General features: G+C 39.6%; 1 protein-coding gene across 14 annotated transcripts in view; it reads left to right on the forward strand.

Moving 5' to 3' along the window:
- USP22 (ubiquitin specific peptidase 22) overlaps window positions 1-25,700 on the forward strand; it is an 87,544-nt gene that overhangs the window by 31,296 nt on the left and 30,548 nt on the right. For 12 of the 14 annotated variants that reach the window (XM_030459798.1, XM_030459800.1, XM_030459805.1 and 9 more), the window contains 3 exons: window positions 6,109-6,222; window positions 6,789-6,833; window positions 11,655-11,756. In XM_030459798.1, the coding sequence (XP_030315658.1) occupies window positions 6,109-6,222; window positions 6,789-6,833; window positions 11,655-11,756 (261 nt within the window). The remainder of the gene's footprint in view (window positions 1-6,108; window positions 6,223-6,788; window positions 6,834-11,654; window positions 11,757-25,700) is intronic. The other 2 variants (XM_030459794.1, XM_030459799.1) reach the window with 1 other exon arrangement.

Here is a 25,700-nt window from a genome sequence, read left to right on the forward strand (position 1 = left end):
TGCTATTTTGGACTTCAAGAATAGAGGTGGGTGTCATATAAGGACTGAGGTTCAGTGGTTAAAAGGCTAAATAAGAAATGGTTGAATGAAACACCCCTCACTTTCTAAGGAGACTGGCAAACAGTGGCTTTCAGAATTAGTCCTGTTAGAGTGCATTCATTATTTATTAGGTCAGAAGCTGTTTGTTGAGGAACTGTTTTTCTAAGTATGTGGAGATGTGAGGTTCAGTCCAATAGATACATTTGTGGTGAGAGGATCTGGATGGGTGAGCCTAAGGATAATGCTCATGGATTAAGTAGAGAATTTTTTGTTAGAATTCAGAAAGCTTCTACTTCCCCTAGAAAACAAATGACTGAACTTTTTTCATCTGATTCAGAGGAAACAAGGCAAAAAGCTATTTTCTATACTTAAAGCCAGTCAATGGAAAAAATCTGGTTACTGCTGCTAATACAAACCTGTCTGAAATTTAATATGTAGAAGGAGAACAGTTACATAAAGAAATGACAGTAAAAGTTATTTTCATTTGTGTTGGAAGGTATTGACTGTAGTGTTAATTCACTGTGATGGCAGCAGAGCTGAATTCTTTTGTAAACAGCTAAGACTTTCATTATCCTCTGTGTTGGAAGCAGCAATTAAAGCACTTCCCATACCCTGAATTGCAGTGCTAGACAAGCAGATTGGTTTTGCCTTTTGCAAGATTAAGTATGGGGTGTTTAACAGTTTCTCTCCTTTAAACCTGAATAATATTTTCTGAGATCAAGAAAAAGGTGCTTTATCCAGGAGGATTTAATCCTTTCTACTTTTCAGAGATTTGCTACAAACAAGGGAACTGTTGAAGTTTGTAGGGTCAGGGAAGGGCAGGGAGAAGACTGAAAAATGGAAAACATGGAAGTAATATCTGTGTGTGTGATATTTGTATTTCTGACTGAGGTCAAGGAGCTAATGTGCATATTCTGCTCATAATAAACACAAAATATTTTGACAGATTGATTCATCTAAATTAACAGTTAAGAACATTTTGGTATCTAGATCCACATTTTTCCTTCATCTGTACATCTCTAGCTCCTTGTTTTATTTGAATAGCTTGAGCATGGTACTGGGTCCTTGTCACACTGGGATTGTGAGCAAACCAGTCCCTTCAAACATGCAAATCCTGGGCCTGGATGGGGCCAGTAAACACCTTGAAGACTGCAGAGGACAGCTCACAAAACATTTATCATCTGGGTGCTGGTTTAAAAGAAGAAAAAGGATCACTTAAAGACTAGAATGGTTTTATTTCAGGTATGAAGAGAAGAAAATACAATTGCTCTTAAATATGGAATGTGGGAGTGAAGGATAATGCTTAACTGTGGCCATAATTCTTTATGTGTATTAAAAGTATCTGACACAGCATTTTCTGCTACAAAAGGAAGTTCAGGGTTCTAGGTAGTTTGGATTACCATTTAGCAGGGGTAACCTTTTATTTATATATAAACAAATAAAAACTAGGTGTGCTTGTTTTGCTGCTAGTAGAGATAATATGGTTGTGATTGCCTTGATAGAGAATGAAAGGATAAAAACCTTAAATATGTGAAATGATCAGTGCCTCAGGGGCTGCTAGTATATTTTAGTAGATTTATTGTTATTTTCTTACTGAAATTAGTAAATTTTTCTTAGTCATATCATTAAACCATGTTATCTTGCCAGTTCAGGAATTCTGATCTGTGATGCAGTTTCCAGGTGCCAGTAAACCAGGAAGAATGAAATCAGATACTGGTTTTTACCAATATATCAGGTAGAAGAACAGGTGGGGAGGTGGCTGAAGTTTTGAAAATCACTTTTTGTGGACTTGAGACTATTATCTGAACCTGGTTTAATGATTAATACTTAATGTGAGAAATTAGGGAGTATGAATTAGGTTAGGATGTTGAATTAGAAAATTGGCTAAATTATGAATTTAGTCTTTTCTGTTAAAGCTGAACAAAATGTAGGTGACTTGTACAGAATATGAATGTGTGTTGATCTGGGGTTGATCACACACCAAGATTGACTCACAGAAATTAATTTCAATACAGGTGAAAACTGACCAGAATTCTGTGTTGTGTGTTTCTGTGTACAGCTTTTGTTGTACCTGCAGTAGAACCAGTAGTTTAAGGAGGAAGATACCAAAACCTGGATCACAAGTGTGTCATACCTGATGGCAGGCTGGTGGATAATATGGTGAAGTCTCTTCTTTTCAACTGAGCAAAGTCAGATCTGTTCACCTGGGTTTACCTGGGTGAGATGTGTGTCCCAGCACATCCACACTCAGGAGGCAGCTCACTTCTGATATTTGTTATTTTTTACATCTTGTTGTTATTTTTTACATCTTGTTGTTATGTTCCCATCATCTCAGCTCTCAGCATTTCACAAGGACATCAGTGGAGATGTTTGGCAAAGTAAAGCACTGGAGCTTAAACAAAACACTTCACTTGGCTCCCCAGCAGAGTTTGAAGACCTTTTGCTGCCTAAATTTAAACTTCCCCCCCTGAGCTGTTGTCTTTTGAAACTTACTGTCCCTTGAACCAATAAAGCTGCTCTCATAGCCACGTCATCTCTTGTGGTGCCTCATTGTTTCTCCAGGCTTGCAGCTTTATTTTTAAGTGAGAAATGAGAGATCTTTGGACTTCTTCTCTCCTGTATTGCAGCTGTTTAGAATTCTGTATATGACTCAAAAATAATGGTATCTTCCTGTTAGCATAAAGGTATAAAAGTAAAGAAAAATGTTACGTTCCAAGAGGCCCTTCCATTGCTAAATTCACTTTGTATGTGACCCACAAGAGTGGGTATTTTGAATTGCTGGAAGCTAGACTGATCAAATTTAAGAAAATGACATTATGTGTCTTTAAAATTTCTTCTCATTCTTCCCTATGGAATGAAAAAGGAGACCTTCCTAATGAAAGTATGTTTTATTTCTCAAATGTTACTGATTTTACATGTGTTAAGGTAATGATCAATTCTTCAGATTTATTAAGATAAAACTGAATTAAAGTAGTGATTTCACTCCCCAGTGCCCTCCTAAGATGTGTCATAGTAGTGTTAGGAGAACACCTGGAAGGTAGGAGGAGTAGGATCCATTCTGGAGGAGCCTTATAAAGGGGTGTTTGTCATGAGGAACGTGGGGCATAACGATAGAGTTGGTTGTGGATTAATCTGAAGCATCTAGGTATCATTTTTTGGTTAGTAGTTCCCAAACCTTTTATGAATTTGAGGCTTGTTCTGTTAATTTTGTTACCCAAATACTAATGACTGTTATATTAGTTATGCTCACATTCTTAAACTTCCCTGTCAGAGTATTTCTTACTGAGTTTTCTGATCGTGTGTCTTGAGTGAAACTGTGCAGCAGTTCAAAAGAAAAAAAGGAAAAGTCTTGGCATGTTGCTATTAATGAGGTGAAATTAGTTTCCCAGTCATTTGAGGGAGAAAGTTTTGTCTGGGCTTTGTCCAGTAACTCCAGTTACTGCTAATGAGTTGCTTGCTTTGGAAGAATTCTCTCAAGGAGATGGTCCCTTTGGTGGGTCCTCCTTGGGGACCTCCAGCCCTGTGTCCCCCAGACCCTGCAGACCACAGCTCCCTGGGCATGGCAGCTCACCAGAGTGGCTTGGGAGGGGATAGTTTGCATTTTACCCTAAAAATAAAAACAAATCCTTCTTCGTGTCCAGACAACAAGAACAAGAGTTAGTGTGTTTCAAGGGAAAAATCCTAATCATACAAGTTAGAAACAACTTAAAAATGTCATTAGTGGGCTCCTTCAGGCTCCTGAAACTGAGCAGCTGTGTTTTGGCTTTCATGAGAAACTCCTGCCCTTCCTTTGTGCTGGAATCAGGTCTCTGTGGCTGCCTTCTCACTGGTGCTTGAGGTAATTTGTCCAAAACCTCTTGCAATCTTTTTAATGACATAAAAAGTGTTGGCATATATACAACTGTATTGTTCACTAAGTGCACTGGAGAGGGGACATTTTCTCAAGGGTGCTTAATCAGGCACTGGGCAACTACAGCTTTCACTCCACCACCATTCTGTTAAACTCTCTGATTCTTTACAGCAGAAACTCCTCCTGCTCTGCACAAGTGGTTTGTGTAAGGTGGTCTCTTGTTGGTCTTGATCTTGACATCATCACTGACATGTGTAAATCCAGAAAGCTGAGAAAAAAGTAAGGAGTCCTCTGAGCACAACACGTTCTTTTTAGATGGTAGATTCCCATCCCTGTGGTAGATGGAAAGTATTTAGTGAGTCCTTCTGATTTAGTTTTCTGCCTGTATTTATTATTCTGCCAGCCCTCTGCTAGTATTTGGGGGATCTTTAAAAAAAAAATATGGAGAACAATATTTGATTTTGTGTCTTTAACAATACTTTGGATTTTCAAAAATTCTTTGTTGCAACTGCTTACAGCTGGTGGTGTAATACATATGGAGTAAATACTCTACAACTCTCCTACTCCTTAGCATAATTGTTGGGGTTTTTTTTCCTTTCCCCCAACATGGTATAGTGTTGTTACTGATCTCTACTGCAGCTAAGATTTTTATCCCTTTTTGTGATTTTTTTTTTTTTAACTTTCTGCTAAAGGAGTTTATTAGAACCTCTGGGAGCACCAGGGTGAAAACTGCAAGCAGACCTTACCTTCTTCTGCAAGTTGGTTGAGGTCTAGATGGACAAAACAAAAGAGTAAATAATGAAGCAAGATGACAGGCACTAGATATTGTGCAAACTTGTTTCAAGTAATAGTCCTCTTTATTAAATAATAGGAGAAGTGACAAATAGTTTGACATAATCATGGAAAAAGTGATTTTGGAACTGGAGGCAAAATAGGCTGTGCAGGACTAAAGGAGAAGGGAGTCAGGTTATGAGAGGGGTTGAGGCTTTAAAGGATGGATGAGATGTGGTTCAAAAGAAACGTCACTAATCTTCCCAACCTCACTGAGGAGCCTCACCAGGAGCACTGTCCCACTAATGAGGGAGCACAAAGTCTTTATGAGCAGAGCAGCAGCAGAATTCCTGCTGTGCTGTTTGGCATTTTTATGACTCCAGAGTCATTCAGGGCTGTTTCTTACCAGGCCACCTAATGTGGTAATGGTTTTCTTTGCTTAAAACAAATTTCCACTGTAGTGAGATTATTTTAATAACTCTCTTTAGCTGGAAATACAAAAAATTGGGAAATAAGTTTCAGTCTCCTGTGAAAATGTGTGTTCCTCAGCTCTCTGCTAGGTGCAGATTGCATTTCAGTGGGTGGCTAGGTTTTTCTAGTGCCCACCAGTTTTTTTAAATCCTTTTTTTTTCTATTTTGTGGCTTTTCCCCATATCTACATACTGAGAATCAGCAACTTGCTGATAAGTTTGCCCTTACTTCTCCCTTGCTGTATGGTGAAGCAAATGTCACTTCCCACTTAGCTCATTCATTTAATTTCTTGTGTTTCTTTTGGTAAGGGTTGTGTGAGAAAAGTATTTTTACCACTGGTCAGTGATTAAATGTCCATTTTAAAGGGGGGTGTGAAATGAAAAATTGAGACATGCAACCTGTAGAACAAACTGCTCAGGAAAAGCATTCCCCTGAACAAGTATCCTTCAGCTTTCAGTGTTGTCTTCTGTTTGAGCCTCCATTTGAATTAGGTGCTTTCTAATTATTATTAGGTGATGATATTATTACTATTATTATCTATTAGGTGCTTTGCTAAATTATTTTAATGGCTTTGAATAGAAATACTGAAGTCTTAGACAATTCAAACTTGCATATCAAATCTAACAGCACTTGTTCTGCTTGTATTTAAGTCACTCTAATTATGCCTTTTGGTTACTTATGTCTTTTGAAGGTATATTGTGAATTACAAACAACTTGAAGACAGCTTAGGCTTTGTTGTCTTGCACAATTTTCTTGCTGTGCCAGAAGCAATTGAATAACTCACCCTGTAACTGGAAAAATTTCCCTGTTCTTTGTCTTTTTTTTTTTTTCCCCTCCAGATTCTCAGGTACAGATTTCACTTTGTGGACTGCTGAGAAGAAAGAGAGCCTGACTTGGATGCCTGCTTTTAAAATGTCTTCTGGTTTATAAACTCACATCTTTTTTTCCTCCTCCCCAACTTCCCTTCTGTTTTGCAGCCATAGACCTTTTGTATGGGGGTATATACTGCTTTATGTGTCAAGATTACATATACGACAAAGACATGGAACAAATTGCCAAAGAAGAACAACGAAAAGCTTGGAAATTACAAGGTTTGGTTTCCCTGCCTGAATTTCTTGTTTCTGTTTTTAATCATACCTGTCCCTCCCATTTGTAAATTGCAAAAAAAAAAAAAAATCAAACAAACAGTAAGGGGAAGAAAGAGCTCTTAAGAGATAAAAGTGCAGGCCTTGGGAGAGAGAGATGTGTAGCTGTTGCTTTCCAAGAGTTAAGACTGTTAGTTTAATGTCTGCACCACACCTAACTGTAAAACAAACCCAACAACTTAATTTTTAATTGCAAAAAATATAAAAGTATCTCACATGTATCCTGCAAAATATGCTTGATACCAGAGTTAGGTCTGTACTAGGTAGAAAATGTAACAGTCTGCTCCTTTAGGCTAATCTAGGTGATAGAGGCAGCAAACCTGTTCCCCTCAGGTGCAGTGCCACCTTTGTGATTTTTTTTTTTTTATTTTTTTACTAGAAGAAGCCAGCTTGCTTACACACCTCTGCTTTCACCCTACACGCACAGTGTCTATGTAGAAATATTTACACACAAATATCTGTACACACATTTGTTTTATTCAGTTTGCTTTCCCTAATTTTTTCTTTTTTAGCCTTCACCCCAACAGTGGTTTCTCACTACCAGTGTACAATGACAGGTAAGAGGCGTGGGCTGGCGACGCACTTCACTAACAAGCGTCCCTTTGCTGATGATCCTCCCATTTTAGCCATGAATCCCAGTTAAGAATACCAGTTTGATCGTGCAAATTGTTCTCCTCCTGTTTGGCTATGTTCCAATGATTGAATAATTACAGCAGACTTGATTTCATTTGCCCTTTCCTTGATAGAGCTACTCCAAAAGAAACCTTTTCTCTCTTTTTTTTGTTCTTTTTTTTTGGAAAGGAAAGGAAGTATTGTTGCTTTTAAACTAAGTAGTTTTTAAGCATCAGTTCCAAAAGCTTCTCATCTTCCATTTCCAGTGGCCTCTAGGGGGTTTGTTTTCTTAAAGTGGGGAAGTCTGTATTTGAGGACAGATGACTTCTGCCTAGTAATGTCTCTGACTGAGTCCATGGCATCCTGTTTCAATGTGACAGCCTTAGTCAGGGCTGATATGGCTTCAAACCATTCTTAACCTCATTTCCAATTTTAAAAATAGCAGCTAACATCGTATTAACAAGAGTTTTTCTGATGGCATAGCAAAAGTACAGCTGCTTTTACTCAGTTCCTACTACAGATCCCATTCCACTTTCTGCTCATTCCCTGTTTTGAGGGAGCTGGAGGAAAGGAGGGCAGTGAGATTGTGACTGAGTCCTAGGACAGGCAAATGCAGCTTAAAATGCTCTAGCACAAAGCATTGATTTTCAAACTAAGACCAAATGGAAATATCTTTTCAAACCTTGTGTCTAGCCTATGCACCTCTTTAAAAACTTCTTCAAAGCCTTCTAAACTTTGTGGTGTTTTGGGTAGCAAACTAAACAACTGCAACAACTTCTTGATGTAATGGAAGAGGAAACTTCCCCAGTTTCTTACTTTGGAACATGTAAATTGGACGAGCCATTTTTTAATTGTGTTGTCATTAGCAAGTGATGTATTTGGGTCTTCTGAGCTGAGATGCTGCTGAGCTTTGTCCTGCAGTGGATGTCAGGCTGCTGTAGTTTATATTCTGGGGTAATTACAGGAATAAAATTGTTCATCTTGTTTTCTTGAACCACAAAGTTGTGCAGTGAAGAATCACTGAGAGGAACTGCCAGGCAGAAAACCTTCTCTGTACCTGGTTAACTGACTAATGAATGGCATATTTATATATGTATATGTATATGCATGTTATATGAATATTCACATTGCATCATCTATTCCCAGAGGCCAACTCTTTTAATGACCAATGAAGATATAATTGTAGGAATAGACAACAATAGCTTTAAATTACTTGAGTATACAATATTGAGAGCTTAAAAGACAGGGCCTAGGATCTCTTTTATTTTATGGCTTTGCATTGTGACACCCCATGTGCTTCCCTGAATATTTATACAAGGATTGAGAAAGGGAGATACACAGGAGAAACAATGAAAAATTACATGTGTTCTTTTTCCTTCTTTCTCCATTGTTTCAGTCTGTCTCTTCCTTCCCATAGTGATTTATATTATCTGAAAGATTAAGTAAAAAAGGGGTGGCAAAAAACCTTAAGTGAATCCAGTCTGCAAATACTGAGATGGGCTCAAAAACCTGAAGTGTCTGTTGTGTGTCTTCAAACTTCTGTCCACAGTGCTTGAAGGGTATTAGCACATACTTGAATAGATGCTCACATAACAACATGATGCCTGGAGGAAAAAAAAACTTTAAGAAAACCCCCAAATGTCATGAGATTCATTTCATACTCTTGTGATATTAACTCTTAGTGTGCTGAGTTCCCATGTCCAGCTGTAGTTCAGGGTTATATGGTATAACTCTGAACAAGTTGCAACTCTTACCATTTTTTTCTTTCCTCTGGCATTGAATATTATTCTTTAAAAATAAGAGAAGTGAGAATACGTGGAGCCCTTCATTTATAATTAATGTTTGCATTTTGGGGAGGGAGGAAGTGGGGGCCTGCTAAAATGTAGTGAAGTAAAGAAGCTACATTAATGATTTCTTGCAAAACTGTGACTTGTGTAAACTAGAGCTGTCATTGCCTTTTCCATCACTCATCCATATGTCCCTGATAAATTATCTAAAAAAAAATAATGATTTGTGTATTTGAGAGAATAAAATTAATTCTTGGATGGAGATTTCTCATGCTGACTTGAATCTCTGGCATCATTTTTAGAATTATGAGTGCTCACTCCAATAACACTGCTTTCCTTTACTTGTAAAGGGTAACCTGTGCATGTGTTTAAGTTAGTTTATACTGGAGTTCTTGGCATGTTTGTGGGTGTTATTAAACCTTTTATTAAACCTTTTTCCTTCTTTGGTTTGCTTCTTGTGTTTGTCTTTTGGTTTTATTTTGGGGTTTTTTTGGTTGGTAGGCTTTTGGTTGGTTGGTTATTGATTTTTTTTTTTATTCTTTTAAACACTGAACCATTCCTAAAAATGGTTCAATGGTTCTTTTTCCAAGCTTTGAGTAATAAAACCTCAATATTCTTGTTGAATTATGTAACTGGAACAAAGCACTTTTTAATTTCTGTCTCTGACTTGACTTGGGCTCTTTCTAATGAAAGGCTTCTGTAAGGAAGTGTCCTGTCTGGTTTGTGCTCTGTTTGTTGTGGCATTAACTGTACCTGGTGTTTAGTTTGCTTTCAGTTTTTTTAATTGATCAATATCTGATTCACACAGAATCCTGCAAAGTCATCCAGTTTGTCATGCTTAGCTTGCCTTGAAGAGTTGCTCTTGTGAATTGCTTTGGTCTCCATCCTCTATAAGCATTTCAGCTATGTAATCATATAGATCTATATAAAGATATTCAGAGTCCCACTGACATATGCAGAACTATTGCATGCCCTAACATTGAGTGCACATGTGTTTCCAGGTGTGAATTTTGTTACATGTTGTTTAAATCAGGATTTAAACACACCCAACTTCTGTTGTTGGATTTGGTTTGGGTTTTTTTATTTTTTTTTTTAATTATGAGGCTTCATCCCATTGAGAGATGGGTTATGTTTGGCCATGCACAGTGAACCCCAGTGCATGGATTCACATTTACAGCTGGTCATTGCAATAGCTGCTCCTAACACAATGCTGAAAATTATTTTGAGCTTTTCTGGGAGCCAATGTACAGAAAAAGGGAGTATTACAAATATGAAGTGGGGTGCTGGAGAACTCTAATGCAAAACTTGTTGGAAGCCAATGTTCTGTCATATGTGAACTGTCCATATGTGAGTCTCTGGAGCTGCTTCATTTGTTTGCCTCTGCACAGTGTATTCAAAGCATTGCAGCTGTTTTCTCTGCTTGGTCAGTTTGTTGCACAGTAATTAGTTTCCTTTTCTGTTTTCCTGAGTGTGTAGCTTGATGCTGAACCTTCAGTAAAGGAAAGGGACTATATGCTTCTGGTATTCTTTCTTATGCTTCTTGCATAATCTGTTGCTGAATTAAATTGAGAGCTGGATGCATCCATGTAAATACGAATTTTCTAGTCCTCAAGAATCAAAAAATGAGACTTTTATTGCTAGAACCTGGAGGGTCAGTGGTAACTATGAGTCGAACATTTTTGGGTGGGTAGCTTCTGACAAGCATAGATATTTCTGAAAATGAAGATGAAAGAGCTATTAAAATTTAATGTATATTATGCAGAATGTGTAAGCCTCTAGCTATATTTTCTACTCTCCTTCTTCTAATATATATGATTTATAATTTATTTTCTGTAGCTCAGCACTGCTTCTGCTCCATGCGTTTGGTGAAAAATAACCCTTAATTGACTTTAATCCTCAGTTTTAGAATAGATTGCTTGTCATCTTATTATTCTTTATTTTTAATGCAAAAATGCTTTTGTGAGTCCCTACAATTGACCTTGCATAGTAAATTCTCTGTGCTACATAGAGAGAAGGCTGCAGCAATACTTAGCTGGTCAGCACATGAGTCTTCACTCCTGTGTTTTTCTTGTGTCAGATTTACTCTGAACAAAACTCAGTGCTTACTTCAGATCTGTTCTCCCTTCTTTTACTTGACTCATTTCTACTCTGCTTTACTTTGAACTATAGAAATGGATTAGAAATGCAATGTTGGTGTTTATAGAGAAAAATGACAGATCTTAGCTGCAGCTCATGAGAAAGGGTAGCTAAGTATTCAGAGTTTTGGTTGCTTGGTGGGGGGAGGGTTGTGTTTAAACCTACTGTTAACTGTCTGGTTAGTAAATACTAGATCTGTCAGTAAAATAAACCTCAAGTATCAGAATTTGCTTATTTTTAGTCCTGCATCAGTGTTTACACCATACTCTGTAATGGTGTACCCTACAATCCACATAGTAACTGTTCAGTATATTGAATTACTGCTGTTATCTCTAGAGATTGAGCCTCTGTCTGTCCATTAAGTTGGCTCAGTTTTGGGTTGTTTAACACCTTGTCAGAGTTCACTGAAGTTCTTGGTTATCCTGGATCTTCTCCTAAAATCATATGGTGGTTTTGTCATTGGATCTCCTCTGAGCACAAGGAAATGCATTTTTTGGTAATTATGGATTTATTCTTGTGCTGGAGTTTCTTTGTAACCAAAAAGAGGTTTATAATCCAATAATGAAAAATTTGGCCTAGGTATTTTTAGTAAGAAGGGCTTTTTTTTAAATCTTCCTTCTAGCTATTTGTTGGGAGGTTGGCTGCTGCCTTTCTGAACAGTATTTTGGGGGAAGGGTTGTCCTGGTTAAACCGTGACAAAAGGGTAACAAGAAATCAGTCTCTTGCAGTTGCCCTTACATCGAATCCAACTTAATGGACAGCATGTTGAAAAGTTTTCACTTGAACAGAGGTTTGAATCCTTTTACTAAACAACTCCCTGAAACTTTCTTTTCATCTGCTTAGGCATTGGAGAGAAGTATTCAACCTGGGAGCCAACCAAGCGGGAGTTAGAATTGCTACGACACAACCCCAAGCGGAGAAAAATCACCACAAACTGCACCATAGGTGAGTTCCAGAAATCCTTTCCAAAGCTGATGGATGTTCACAATTCTGTGGTGTTTTTCCATAAATATTTTTACCCTGAGGTAGTGGATTCCCTTAACTGTTAGAATAACAAAGTTAAGTTTATTTTGCACTAGTTTTTTCTCACTGAAGGAGGATACCTGCTCGGTCACTTCAGGTACTGATGATGATTCATCTAACAGCTGCATAACAACATTTTCTATTTTTATTTTTTTACAAATATTCATTTAAAGACTTCAGCAGAAATCAGTGCTGTTACCTCAGCTCAGTCTCTACCAGAGATCCCATGCAGATGTGTGAAGGGAAGTCCTGTAGTTCAGATATTTCCTTATCTCAAGCAGTCTGGTGGAAAATGGGCTTTTAGCAGGCAAAATAAGCACAGTGTTGTCTTTGTGTGTCATGTTTTAAACTCTAAATGGGGCCTCTTCAATTTCATATTGACACTCAGAAGATGTAATTTGTTCTCCATTGTGTGTCAAATAGCAGTTTTGAAATGCACAACAAATGTTTAATGTTTAGAATTCAGTAGTCTGAAGCAAAGAACTCAGAAATGCAGACCTCTCTACTTTCAGCTGGAGAGTAGTTAAGTAAGGGTGATGAAAATAAAATAAAATAAACAGTTCTCTAATTTTTTTCTACTGCCTTTAGGCTGGGGGAGTAGGGAATTAAACCCAGTTTCCTGACAAGCTCTAGTGAAGATTATTGGGCACTTTTCTCTACTGTTAAATGCACGGTGACATTTTAATGGTGAAGGTACAAGGCTGGAGCTGTAGCTATAGACATTGGAAGTTGCAAACTCTTTAAAGGTTTTTTTCCTGGTGTTTCAGCTACTTGCTGCTTTGTGAGAATACATCATGCTTTCAGCACGTTTGTTTTTGTCAAAACACACTGAACATAATCACTAAAACTTTCCAATGTCATGTTTCTAACAGTCATATTTAACCCAAAATCTTACATTTATTTGGAAAAATGGGTGGAGAATTAGAGTAAATTGTAGTGAGCTGAAAATTGGTACAGAATGGTAATTGTACAAAAGGCACCTGTACATCTGCAGTAGTGGAGCTGGAAAGACAGCTGGGAAAACATCTGGACTTCAGAAACTTCAGGTAACCTGGGGAAAAGTAACTAGACAAAAATTGCAACATGTTCACACTGGGGTTTTGTGTTTCATGGAACTCCAGTATCTTTTGTACAGACTGTTACAAATGACTTAAGATAATAGGAACTGTGCAGGGAAAAAAAAGTTTAATGAAATTCTGAAGGTGAATGTGACCTTTCTGAAGAGCTGAAGCACATTTTTGTGTTTCTCGTTCCAGTTTGAAGGAATGCTGTGCCTACTCTTAAAGGATTTTAAATTTTTCAGTCTGTTTTAGAAAGGCCATGTCTGGTTGCATGAGATCTCACACAACACTGCCTGGGTGGGGGAGTGCTCATGAAACACAGGGGATAAGGGAAATGACTGATCTCTTTACTTCTGCAGGCATGCTTTTAATAATTTCTCCTACTGAGCCCTGGAGCTGTCTGTGTGCTGAGATTTAGAAAGAAAAAAAAATCAAAGCACCCAGGAGACATAATGCAGTTTTGGGCTACAGTTAAAAGCAAAAGACTAGCTTTCTTTTACAAAAATACATTGGGGGTTTAGCTAAAGGAAGAAAAGACCTGCCATTGTCCTTGAGCCTTTTCTCTCCATCTAACCTGCTGCTAAATATATATCTGCTTCAGAGTCCTTTTCCCTTCACTTTCCTCACACTGGCTTGTCTGTTTGCAGTTTCAGATCAGTGAAGAGCCTATATGCAGACTGAAGTGCTGCAATTATCTGGACATTGCCATTTCTCTCTTTTTCTAATACTCAATTATTTTGCCATCAAGTTTTTATCAATCCCATAGCAGATAATAGTGAATCCAGTTTATCTTCTGAGGTAGGTAAATGGCTCAGAGAACAGGCATAACATCCAGTTTTATTGGTTCTGAAAATAAAGATGATGTTGATAACCATCTATAATAAGCATTGCAAATTTCTTGCTCTGTCTTGTTTACAAGAGTCTGATAAAACATAACTGGCTGTCTCTTACCTATCAAATGCTCTCTGCAAAGCTGATTTAAGAGGAGGGCTCTGGCTGTTTGCTGCTTTCTGTCTTCCCTCCAGAGGAACACTGGTGTCAGCTGGGAGGCAGCACATGTTTAGCTGCCCTGCCATGACCTCCTGGTGTGGTTACTGTGCCAGTCACAGCTCCCAAAGTTGTGTAAGATGAGTGTAGTGGTGTTACAACTAAAGCAGGTGAGACAGTGCTCTGAACCCTGGACAGGCATGGTCTGGGAAGGTTATACTTAAACGTCAAGGGCTTGCAAATGATTTTGACCTCTAATAATAAAATACATAAAACTTGATGCTGCTCATGTAGAAGTGTTTCCTGTTACCTCTGTGTTATTTGGGTGAATGTTTTATTCTATGGCAGAATCTTCTTTATATGTAGAGGGTTTCTTTTATTCCTGGATTTGTAGCAATCTTGGGATGCTTCTCAAACAGCTGGATGCAGCTGCTGCTTTTGGAGTTGTTTGGACTTCTAAACAGCTGTAAGATCCTTTGTCTTTCATTGGCACCATAAGTGAAATCTAAAGAATACTTAGTGGTGAAATGAATGTGTTGTCATGGAGGGTTGAACTGGTAGTTCATTAAAGGAAATATTGTGTGAACTCCTAGCTTTTGGTTTAGTGAAATGTGACAGTGTTTCCATTTAGGCCACAGTGTGAAATGTGCTGGAGAGGGAACTTTGTGTTCACGTTCTCAAGAAACCAACCAACCAAACCCCCCCTAAACTCAACAAAAAAACCCCACTGAAACCTGTAAGTTTTGCTAGATTCTCTTTTGAAGTGGTGAATGTTTCCATCTCATATTTTTCCAGGTAGTGAGAAGATAAAATAGGTAACTATGATTGAATCACTATTTTGTCATTGAGCAAATTGATCTTCAGATGAAAATCGACACTGGAGACTGCTCCAGGCTATAGGAGCAGGGCTGATCCCAGCCTTCTGGGATATAAACAAAGGGCTGTTCTCAATGTTGCACATAAACATCTTCAGAGTGACTTGGAACACACTGTTAACCAAGTGGAAACACTGAGCTATCTCCATCCTGTTTCTCCATGATGAAAAATCCTCCCACAGTGTGGGGCTTTCACGTGGGGCATTTCATGCTTTGCTGTCCTAGCAGATTTGAAATGTTGATGGAATTCCTGTATTTCAGGACATTCAAGAAGAGTGTATGCTCTGTTCAGACTGTAAGCACGTGCTCCGTGGTAGGAATATCAGCTCAGGACATTCTCAGACCTCCTGATGCCCTTCTCACTGTGCCAGCACAGTTGTTCTCAGGTGAACTCCATCAGGCTGAAGGCATTTTGTGGGGAATGCAGAGGGTGAGTGGAGGGTAGAGAAATGTCATAAGTTTCTGCATGTTGTTCACATCAGCAACACTGAATTGTGGCCTGGATTATTTAATTCATAGAATATTTCAGTTAAGAGAGAGACTTTTCTTGAGTTTGGGTTGAAGTCTGTGTTGTAAGCACCCGATAAACAGCCAAACCTTTATGTGGAAAAATAGATAACAATTATAAAAATAGATTCTAAAAGCATAGGAGCAAAATGTACTATTTTGTGTCAGCCTCTTGTCTGTGGAGAGGCTGCCCTCAGCTAGTCAGGGCAGTAACCAAGCTTCAAGTTGACAAGCAAATTTTTTATTACAGGGTTGGACTAGAAGTGCCAGTGATACAGAATCATTCGGGAGCTGTTTTCCAAAGCTTGTCTTGCTCAGCTATCATTAATACCCCCAGCAGATTAGTTCTCCTGAGTCCATGAAGTATTAGCTTGGGATCAGCTGGTCTCTGATTAGCATATGAAGTGACTTTGTGGCTGAAGATTGGTGTATTAACAATAGGAAGAATTAGACTCCCAAGGCACATGGATAATTAGCAGGAGCCACCTGGGATTCCCATTTGCAGTGTTGCAAAAAGGCAGAGGGGATAGCCTGGAGAGGAGACTGAGCAAATCCTTCCAGAAAGAATGATGAGGTGGGGGGGGGAGGTGGCAAAAACAATAGCTCCAGGGGAGTAGCAGGTGGGTTGTGCAGCTGCACAACACTGAGCAGTGGGATGTGCCAGAGAGCAGCATGACTGAAATAAATATTGCAACAGAGCTGCCATAGAAAGGTGGCAAAGGAAGAGGAACAGTGACCTGGGAAGTATTTTTGGTTCTCCACAAGCTACCAGGACTGTTATCTGCTTCTGCAGAAGCAGCAGTAGCTCAGAGGTGTTTAAGACTGCATCAGTACTTGGAAGTTTTAATGAAGCTTTCTGGTGTGCTTTTTCTGGTTGGATGCTACTTAAGGTAGCTCAAAGGGAAAAGGTGGGATGAAAACATGGCTTGGCACACCATCACGTTCTTAGCTGTAACTTCTGCCTTTAAAAGGCACTGATTTGTAAGGAGTAATACTTCTATATTTGAAATCACAACCACACAAAGTGCATCTTGAATGGAAATCTCTGATTTTTCAAATGAAGGAAAGGCAGGCCTCCTTTAAGACTATTCAGGTGAATGTTTCCTCTGTTATTCTTCAGTTTTTAATCTAATTTCATAATTAGACTGGTTATCTGGTTGGACAACTTCTTCCAAAAGGGTTGGATTAGTAAAATCTATCTATCCTTGTTCTGTCAGGGAGATCCTTCTGTTCCTCTTTTGCCTTGTCATGAGCTCTGACTATTGGTCTGAGTTGTGAAGAAAAATTCTTCTAGAAGCTGGCATCAGTGATAATGTGGCTTAATATTTTTTAAAGTAAATATTACATAATGACATTAATTCCTTCTTGTCTTCCTAGATTCTAAATTCAGTTGTATTTATCAATTTACCTCTTTTTTTTTTTTTTTTTTTTAATTCAATCAGAAGTAAGGCTGAAATCTAAACAACCTTTTTGGCTTATTCCATTTTCTCTTCCTTACGTAGTGTATATGGATAACCTCAAAGTTTGACTCTTTCAGCTTTTGTACACATTCCCCTTACCTAGGAGGAAGAAAAAAAGCATCTCTTTGGAAGTAACTAGTACAAGATGTTGGCCCATCCCCTGCTTGGTGATTGAAGAATAGTTGAAACCTGCAGAGCATATTTTTTGAGCTTGTAAAGATGAATGAAAGAAGGATACCAATTCCCTTTATGAAAAACCTTTTCCTCCCCAAGAGTTTAGTCCTACTTTCAAGTTAAAATGCTGTAACAAGTTCAAGTATAAACCAGTTAACATCTTTTCTCCAAGGAGCATCAGGCAAATAGTGATGGGATAGCTTGGAAAATAAAATCATGCATTTAAGGAAGTCATGGCTAGTCTGGTGTTTGGCTTCGTGGTATTTTTTGGCTGATCTTTTGCAGGAGTTTTGTATGGATTGTGGAAGAAACAACCAGTCCTAAGTTTCTAGATCAGGAGTATTCTTAGCAGTTCTTACAACGACAACACTTTGAGATTATTTGGGGGTTTATTGGCTTTGTTTGGGTTTCTTTTTGGCATTATCTGTGCACAGAATAAATGCCATGCCTTGACTTTGTTTCCAGTAAAAATTAACAAACTGTCAAAAACAGTTCTAAGGAGAAGTTACCTTGAAGCCTGAGCTTGGGGTTGGTTGGCATAGGAAACAGCTTTCCATTGATGTGCTAAATGGATTCTGGAGAAGATCCTTGGGTTCAGGGGTCTGCTTGAGAGGTTCAATTTGTGTGGCTGTATGTGAGTAAGGTTTAGTTTAACAAACAGAAGAGCAAGCTGAACCTTGGGGTATATTTCCTGTCTGAGGAGTTGTGGGTTTTCATACAGATTTTATAATTCCTTTAACAGTATATATAAAAAATTGTGAATAGTTTGACTTCTCTTCTTCCTTCCCTGTAAAGCTTGTTTTGCATGTTTTATTAGTGGGGGAGTAAGAGCAGGGAGAGACCCTGATGTATGGGCATGTGTACAGCTGTGAGAATAGAGACATAAACACCAAAGCTTGGAAAGCTGGAATCCTAATCCAGGGATTCTTACCTGAAGTACAACCCCTGGAGACTGCATGAAGCTGAAACTACATGAATGTCAAGTCAGCAGACTGCAGTTGGGGTTGAACTTTTCTGTTATCCTGGCTTGGAAAATTGCCATTAATATTACTTGCATAGAAAATATTTTAATTTTTGTAACTGTAGGTGGCTCTTGGGGGTTTGAGACAAAGGAAGATGCACACTGTGGGTTCACAATGTGAAATTCCTTAGGAGACAGGGTCCTTAATCCTGGCCTTGCATCATGTTCCAACCTTCTAACTCAAACCTTATTTTCTTTCTCTGCAGCTTTTAAAGTGGATCCACGACTGTTAGTGATCCATACATGTAATTTTTAATTTGCAAATAATGTTTAAATTTGTTGTTTCTAAAATTGTGTTCTGCACTTCTTCAGCTGAAACTTTATAATTTGGATCCAGCTGTGGAGCAGCACAAAAAGGCTTCTCCTCCATTTGTAGCTGCTGATTAAGTTTTCAATTGTAAATTGTTTGCTGACTCACTGACTTTGTCCTACCTATCTCTCTCTGATATTTTTTTCCCTGTGCTTTCTTCACTATATCCTTCACTGCATTATGTAACTCAAATAGGCAGTCAAAACATTAGGCTTTTAACATGAAAAATGCAGTAAATGTTAGTCAGTTGTCACTTGCTTGAACAGGTTTGCATGGGAATGGGTGGTTTCTTCTTAAGAAAAACCCAACAGCAATATAGAGCCAGAATTTCATTTTGACCCTTTAAGCAAGATACTTTTATTTAGACAAAGCATTCCTTGTTTGTTTGTTTAAAATAAAAGAAAAATTATCAGGGCATATCTTTAAAGTGGTGTTTAACTGGCTTCAAGGAAAATAATCAAACCAGTGGATGCTTACAAGAAAATGGATGTGCTTAAAAGTGCTTGGCTGTCTTATCATTCCTCAACAGCAAACCCTGAGGTCAGCAGGTGTGTCTGCTGGTTTCTTGACCACACTACTCCATGCTACAGACAATTGCTATTTTTGTCACCCTTTAGCATGAGAAGCTGCTTCTTATTATTAATAAAACCCAAAACAACACCCAGCCCAAAGAAACAAACTTTGATTTACCATTTCTTTACCTGATTCACTCTGTGTCATTAGAAAGAGCACAACGTTTGTAACAAGGCCACTCATCTCCATCTCAGTTTTGTTCTTTTGTGGATCACTTTTGGACTGTATTTACTATGACCTCCCGTTCTGCTTTCTCATGTCTGCTTCTAGAGTTGGGCTTTGTGTGGACAGAAGGTAGATACAGTATATACTGAAAGTTGGAATATGCATAAACAGCATGTGGCATGGTTTGTGTGTTGTGGATTGTTGGAATCACTGGGTGCCAGTTCACCAGCAATAATTAGTGCACATTAATACGTTTGGATGCAGTTTGTTTCATTGGATGCATTTGATTTCGCTGGCAGTTAGCCTGCTCCTGAAGTTATTAATTTCTGAAATCTGTTTTGAGGATGGGTGAAACCTTGGAGGCAGCATATGGTGTGATATTGGGGGGAATGGAGGGCTGCGGGTGTGAATTTTATTTTGTCAGCTTAGTGGGAGTACCTCTTGTTCTTTAAAGTTGCCATCTGCACAGGATTCTCACTGAAAGTCTTGTGCTTCTGTGCAGATCAGGCAAGATCTCACTGAGCTTGTAAGTTTGGCTGCTTTGGGGGAGGGCAAAGAGAATATTTTATTCTGTGCCACTTTTTGAAGTATTTTATTTTGAATAAATGCTTTTTTTCTTCTTGCTGTATAAAAATGCCTTGAAGAGTCTCAGGGCTGGTTGTCATAATGCTCTGTATCCATCCTGCAGCCAGCTTGACAAACACAATTCCTGCTCTTTGCCTTGCTGCTGTTCTTTTTTGATACTGTTTTCTGTTCTCCCTGACCTTCCTGCAAATACCTCTCTGATTCACAGGACTTTAATGTCTTGAACTTTGCTTTCTAGGCTGTGTGAGACACTACAACTGCTATTTCAGTTCTGCAGTTGCTTTAGCAGCCTCTCCATACCTTTATTCAGTCCTTTAAATTCACAATAGGCACCACAGTTGTGAGGGGTTTGGCTTTGTTGTTAAACCAAGGCATTTTGTGCAGTGCATGTATTTGTAAGTGACATTTCATGCCATGTTTTCTGCTGTACAGAAATAGGCACCTTTTTGTTTCTCTAGCTCTTGATGTCAGACGTGCTTGGGCTCCATGGTGTCTCATCTTTCTCCTTCAGCCAACTTCATGTGCTATGAGGACCAGATAATCAAATCTGCTAAGTTTCAGAGCATTATGTGATTATTTCCAGTGCTGAATATGAAAAATGCCTTCTTCTATTACATGTTCTGGAAACTTGAGATCCAGATTGCATGTGTGTGTTCACTCAGTGCTCAGAGATCCTGACAGGGATTGGATCAGGTTGAAGCACAACAGACAAAATTTGTTCAGTGGGTCTTGATATGCCAAGATAGGAGTTCAGAGAAGTTTGGTACGAGTTCTGCTGCAGAACTTAATGTCTTTTGCAGTCTTATTCATTTCAGATGAGAGAGTTTAATAGAGAGAAATTATATGCTGTACAGCTTTCTGGTTTGGAGAACAGGGTTCATCGGTTTCTTCTTGAGACACCCAAGAGAGAAAAACAATTATACACTGTGGGTGGTCAGCAAAAGTGCTGAAGATAAGAAATTATGGACCAAAAACCCTGACACTGCCTATACTCTTTAAGGAAAAATGTCTTTATTTGCAGAGTGCTCCTGCATCCCCTTCCTGCCCTGGTGACTTCCAGGAGGTTCAAAACTGACCTTGCATGTTGCAGAGATCCTTGGCTGAGGTCCCCTCCCACCCCACATTTATTTTAAGCTTAATATTTTAAACTTAACCTTGGCTATAGGAGACAAATTACACTTATATTGTAACTCCACATTTTAAAGGCCTTTCCCTGTTTTTTTTATTTATTTTTAAATTGCTGGTAATTCTTTACACTTACAGTACAAGGCAGCCCATTGCTTCAGCAGAAAGAAAATTCAGCTTCAGATTTTGGCCAGGAAAAGTTGGTTCTGGGGTTTCTGGGGTATTTTTTTATCTTACCTAGATGAAAACTCAGCTCTTGTCACTTGAAAATTGGTGTGGTTCTATCAGGACTCTTGGCATCCTCTGCAGCTACAAGGGAGTAGAATATTTACTCTTGAGGGAAGTATTTTCACTTGGCTTCTGATCTCTTCCTTTTTACTATTGTGAGCAGTTTGGGGGCACACTGGCTAGAACTGTCCTACAAAAGGCTTCTAACAGCGTGGCCAGCAGGTCCAGGGAAGGGATTCTGCCCCTGTGCTCAGCCCTGGTGAGGCCACAGCTTGAGTCCTGTGTCCAGTTCTGGGCCCCTCAGCTCAGGAAGGAGCTTGAGGTGCTGGAGCAGGTCCAGAGAAGAGCAAGGAGGCTGTGAAGGGATCCAGCAGAATTGCTGTGAGGAAGGGCTGAGGGAGCTGGGGGTGTTGAGGCTGGAGAAGAGGAGGCTCAGGGGAGACCTCATCACTCTCTGCAACTCCCTGAAAGGAGGTTGGAGCCAGGGGGGGGTTGGGCTCTTTTCCCAGGCAACTCTCAGCAAGACAAGAGGGCACAAAGGGTCTCAAGTTGTGCCAGGGGAGGTTTAGGTTGGAGATGAGAAAGAATTTCTTTCTGGAGAGGGTGATCAGGCATTGGAATGGGCTGCCCAGGGAAGTAGTGGATTCTCCGTGTCTGGAGATCTTTCCAAAGAGCCTGGATGTGGCACTGAGTGCCATGGGCTGGGAACCACGGGGGGAGTGGATCAAGGGTTGGAGCTGATGATCTCTGAGGTCCCTTCCAACCCAGCCCTTTCTATGATTCTGTGATTCTATCCTGCTGTTGTTTTTTGTCCTCCAGGGAAGGCAGCATATGGGGAAGTGAAGAGGCTCATCCCACCTGAAATCTCTACTGCAGAAAAGCAGTGATACCACAGTGTCTTGACCAAGTCTCCTCACTCATTCGAGGAGTTTTTATAAAGCTATTTCTATTGGAAATGTTAAAAATGAATTCTAAGTCAGAAGCTCTAATACTACAAGCAGAGGAGCTTCTCTGTAGATGGCAGATTGTGTGTGTGTATCTTCCTTATCAATGTTGTTGCAGTTGTTAAACTGCAGTTTATTTACTGACACTGCAGAATAGAAGAGCACTGAGGATGTTGTGGGGACTCATCACTGCAGGGTTCAAAGAACAATTCAGGCAAACATCTGTCAGGAATAATACTGGAAGCATTGGTTCTGCCTTGAGGTAGAAGGTCAGACCAGGTGAATTCTGAGGATTTTCTACAATCAGGTTTTCTATGATTTTCGTGGGGGATTCAATGCACTTTTCAGTGCATTTTGGTTTTGTTTTGGAAGCATATTTCTTGATTTAAATCCCCAGGGGAAAAAATACTTGTCTTGCTTGAAACAGTTTCTCTGTTTACGTGGGCTATATGCAAAATGAAGCTTGGGAGGTTTATTTGTGTGTATTGTCAGAGATTTTAGGAATGCTGACTCATTTGACCAGGCTGAGGGTGTGCACACATTGTGCCAATGACCAACGAATCAGAAAGATGAAAAATTAAAAGCCATGGAGTGCTTCTACATCCTCTGTGTGCTTGGTCATAACAGGCATAGTTATCCCAAGATAAATGACAGGCTGGAACCTCCCAGCCTGCCTTACCCTGCCCACACCATTAAGGGAGATCAGTTGCCTTTTTTGAAGTACTTTAAGTCTGGAAAAACAGAAATACAGAATCAGCCTCAGTGGTCAGTATTCTGGAGAATCAGGCACATGGTGCTTGCACACCACTGAACCCACAGCATCTGTAAGTAAATGAAGTGATGGGGAGTGTGCTCTGAGGCAAAGACTGGAAGGTTCTCTGGACTTTGGGATATTTTGGCATCATTAGTTGGTGCAATAATTAGTTGGTGAATTGGTTCAAATGTAAATATTTTAAGTACAGTATAGAGAGTACTTTGTCACTTGGGAAGTGTCTGGTTTGGGGGGTTTGTGCCATAATCATATGAAATGCTGCACTACTTGTGTTTGGTCATGCTCCTGGTAACTTGGTTGCTCCATTTGCTCCAAGGATGTGGCTTGTCCTGAGGTGTGGCCAACAACACATGGCAGAGCAGCATGTGTGGAAGGCCCATCTGTTGCTCTGTGGAAGAAGCTCTAGTAAAGCCTTCTTGGGTACTACTTGTGAAGTACTAAAGTGAGTAATGTGCTGAGCCACAAAAAGCTGATATGCCAAATACCTGCCTAGACCAAAACTGACACTGAGGAGTCAGCAGCCCTGATTCCAGCAGCAGCTGCTCCCTGGTTCCTGCATCCTTCTCTCATTCTGGCACAGACCTTCTGGCCTGACCCGTGCTGAGCTGGGTGAACCTGCTCAGAGGGGCCCAAGATCTATCCCTGCTTGCAGGTGGTGAGCTCATACACTCAAGGTGAGACCATTTTTTCCTCTCAGATGAGCAAGGTGAACCATTTCACCATGGAGTCAAGCAGATGCCAGCTCAGTGCAAGGAGAACATCATCAGTGAGCTTTTCCAAGGGGCTTATTTGTCATGTGAAACTCTTCTCACCTTTCCCCTGCCTGTCAAAGACAGTTCCTGGGGTTTGCATTGTGCTGTAACATTAATCTGGATGTGTCATGGGGGTGAAAAAGTGGAGGGGATGTTACACACCTCTTGTGAATCAGGGTCAATGTGCTGAGCTGTTCCTAACAGCTGCCAGAGCTGCTTTTGGAGCTGCTCCAACAACTGGAAGTCCCAAACTCCCCTGTTGCAATGTTTTCTAACTGTGAGACAATTATTTTTAATATCTAATTAAATCTCACTTCTCGTGATATCAGTTTTTTTTTTTTTATTACAGCTTTGGTAGGCCATGAGTTAATTACAGTCCTCTTTGCAGTGGCCTGTAACATCCTTGAAAATCATCAGCCTGGCTGTTCCTCCATCAACACTGTCTTTTTGTAATTAATTAACTCAACTAGTGGGTTCTCCAGTCTCAAATCTTAACTTTCTCCAAATTTTCATTCATGTTCTTGACTACTCTCCAGTTTGCATAGATTGCTCTTAAAAATGGGTGCTCAGTTCCAGATGTCCTCCAGCTGATGTTTTCTGTCACCAGAACAGAGCAGTTACCTCCTGGTCCTTCTTCTAGTCCTCTTAGGTTTTAAAGTGCTGTTTGTCTCAGAACTGCAGCACAGTTTTTAAGTCATTTAAGTTGAGCTGCTGTAGCCATTGCTCCTTATTTTGTCTTTGTCCACTTAATTTTTCTTGTTTCCTACTTCATGATTGGTTTTATTGGATTTAATTGATTTCTGATAGTCTCTCCCATTTAACAAGTTGCTCTTGAATTATTGTTCTATCTTCCCATTATGTTTGAGCTATTTTGATGTAGTTTCTCCCTTCTGCAAGCATGTTGTGTTGTCACTGAAGCTATTGAATAAAAAGAGTGAATGCAATTGATTCCCTTTGAATCAAGAGGGGCTGGGGACAAACTGGGTGCTGGAAAAACATCCTTGGTGTCCTGATCCACACTTAAGTCCATGCAGTTTCAGCTTGGAGCATCAGGAATGTGCAGAGTCTCAGTGTGGCTCTGTAAACACTATGAAGATGTTCACATGGTGCTGTGCCCAAGGTAACCAAGCATTCCAAGAAGGACTGGGAATGCAGTGCAAAAGCATTAAATCTGCATAAAGAATGGAACCACATTTACTTGGTCTGGACTCATACAGAACCAGCTCTGTTGTTTTACATTGTAGTGTGGACATGCTAGGTTGTATGTTTGTATCTGCTGCAAACAGATGCTCAAATATTGCTGGGCATGTATCCTGCCAGTGTAATGTAGGTAAGTTCTGAGCTGTTGGTAACTACTCACAGGTTTTTATATATATATATATTTATATATATTTTAAGAGACAAAAGAAGTAAAACCAGTAAGAGATTCAAATAAAAGCAATAGTAAAACCAAAACAGAGTAAAAAGCAATCCTAACCCAGCATAAAAAATAAGGCTCAATCTATAATAAAGTCTGCTGTGGATGTTGGTCACACAATGTCATGCATTTTCCTATGTAGACTTGTAGTTTCACATGTCTGCATACCACTGCCTTCTGAAATGAATATTTTTAAGTGGTTATTTCAAAGGGGATTATCTTTTGAGAATAATTGCTGTCACTAACCCCATTAGAAGAACTGCTGCAGGTGGAACAGTAGTGTATTGGCCTGGCTGGGCCAGTGTTTCTAACAGGTCCATGCTGGTGATGTGTGTCACAGTCTGCACCTGAAACTGAGAGCTGAGAGCAAATTTGCTGTTAGGTTTAGGTGCTAAGATGTAAGGCATTTATCCCTTGAAACACATTTCCAGAAAGATGCTCTGAAATGATTTTGCAATTGCTGTCGTGATGAGCATAGCATGAGAACCCACAATGGTTCTTGAAATCGTCATTGCCATGCTGCACTGTTGTTTCCAGGGGTTATGTTGAACTCCCTTTAAATAATTCAGTGAGTGCTTCCTCAGCTTGCACTGGCTCTGATACTGTGTGATGGAACTTGGGGGAAACATCAACACCAGATGGGGAACTGGGAGGGCCTGGGGGTAGGGGACAAAAATTTGCTCAAAGGTGTCACCAACCTGTGTTCAATGTGAAAAGGATCTCAAGCTGGCTGTGCTTTAGTGCATCCGAGTGATTTCCTGATGGCCTCTCAGAGTTGCCTTATACAGTGACCTGTGCTCTTGCTTCCAGAACCTTCATTCAAATAAATCACAGGTTTCTGTTTCCTGTGTGGTAATATTTGTTCAGACTGGTTTGTCTCCTGTCTTTCCTATCCCAGCATGAAGCCGAA

This window comes from Calypte anna, chromosome 14 (assembly GCF_003957555.1).
Source record: "Calypte anna isolate BGI_N300 chromosome 14, bCalAnn1_v1.p, whole genome shotgun sequence".
Classification (NCBI taxonomy): Eukaryota; Metazoa; Chordata; class Aves; order Apodiformes; family Trochilidae; genus Calypte; species Calypte anna.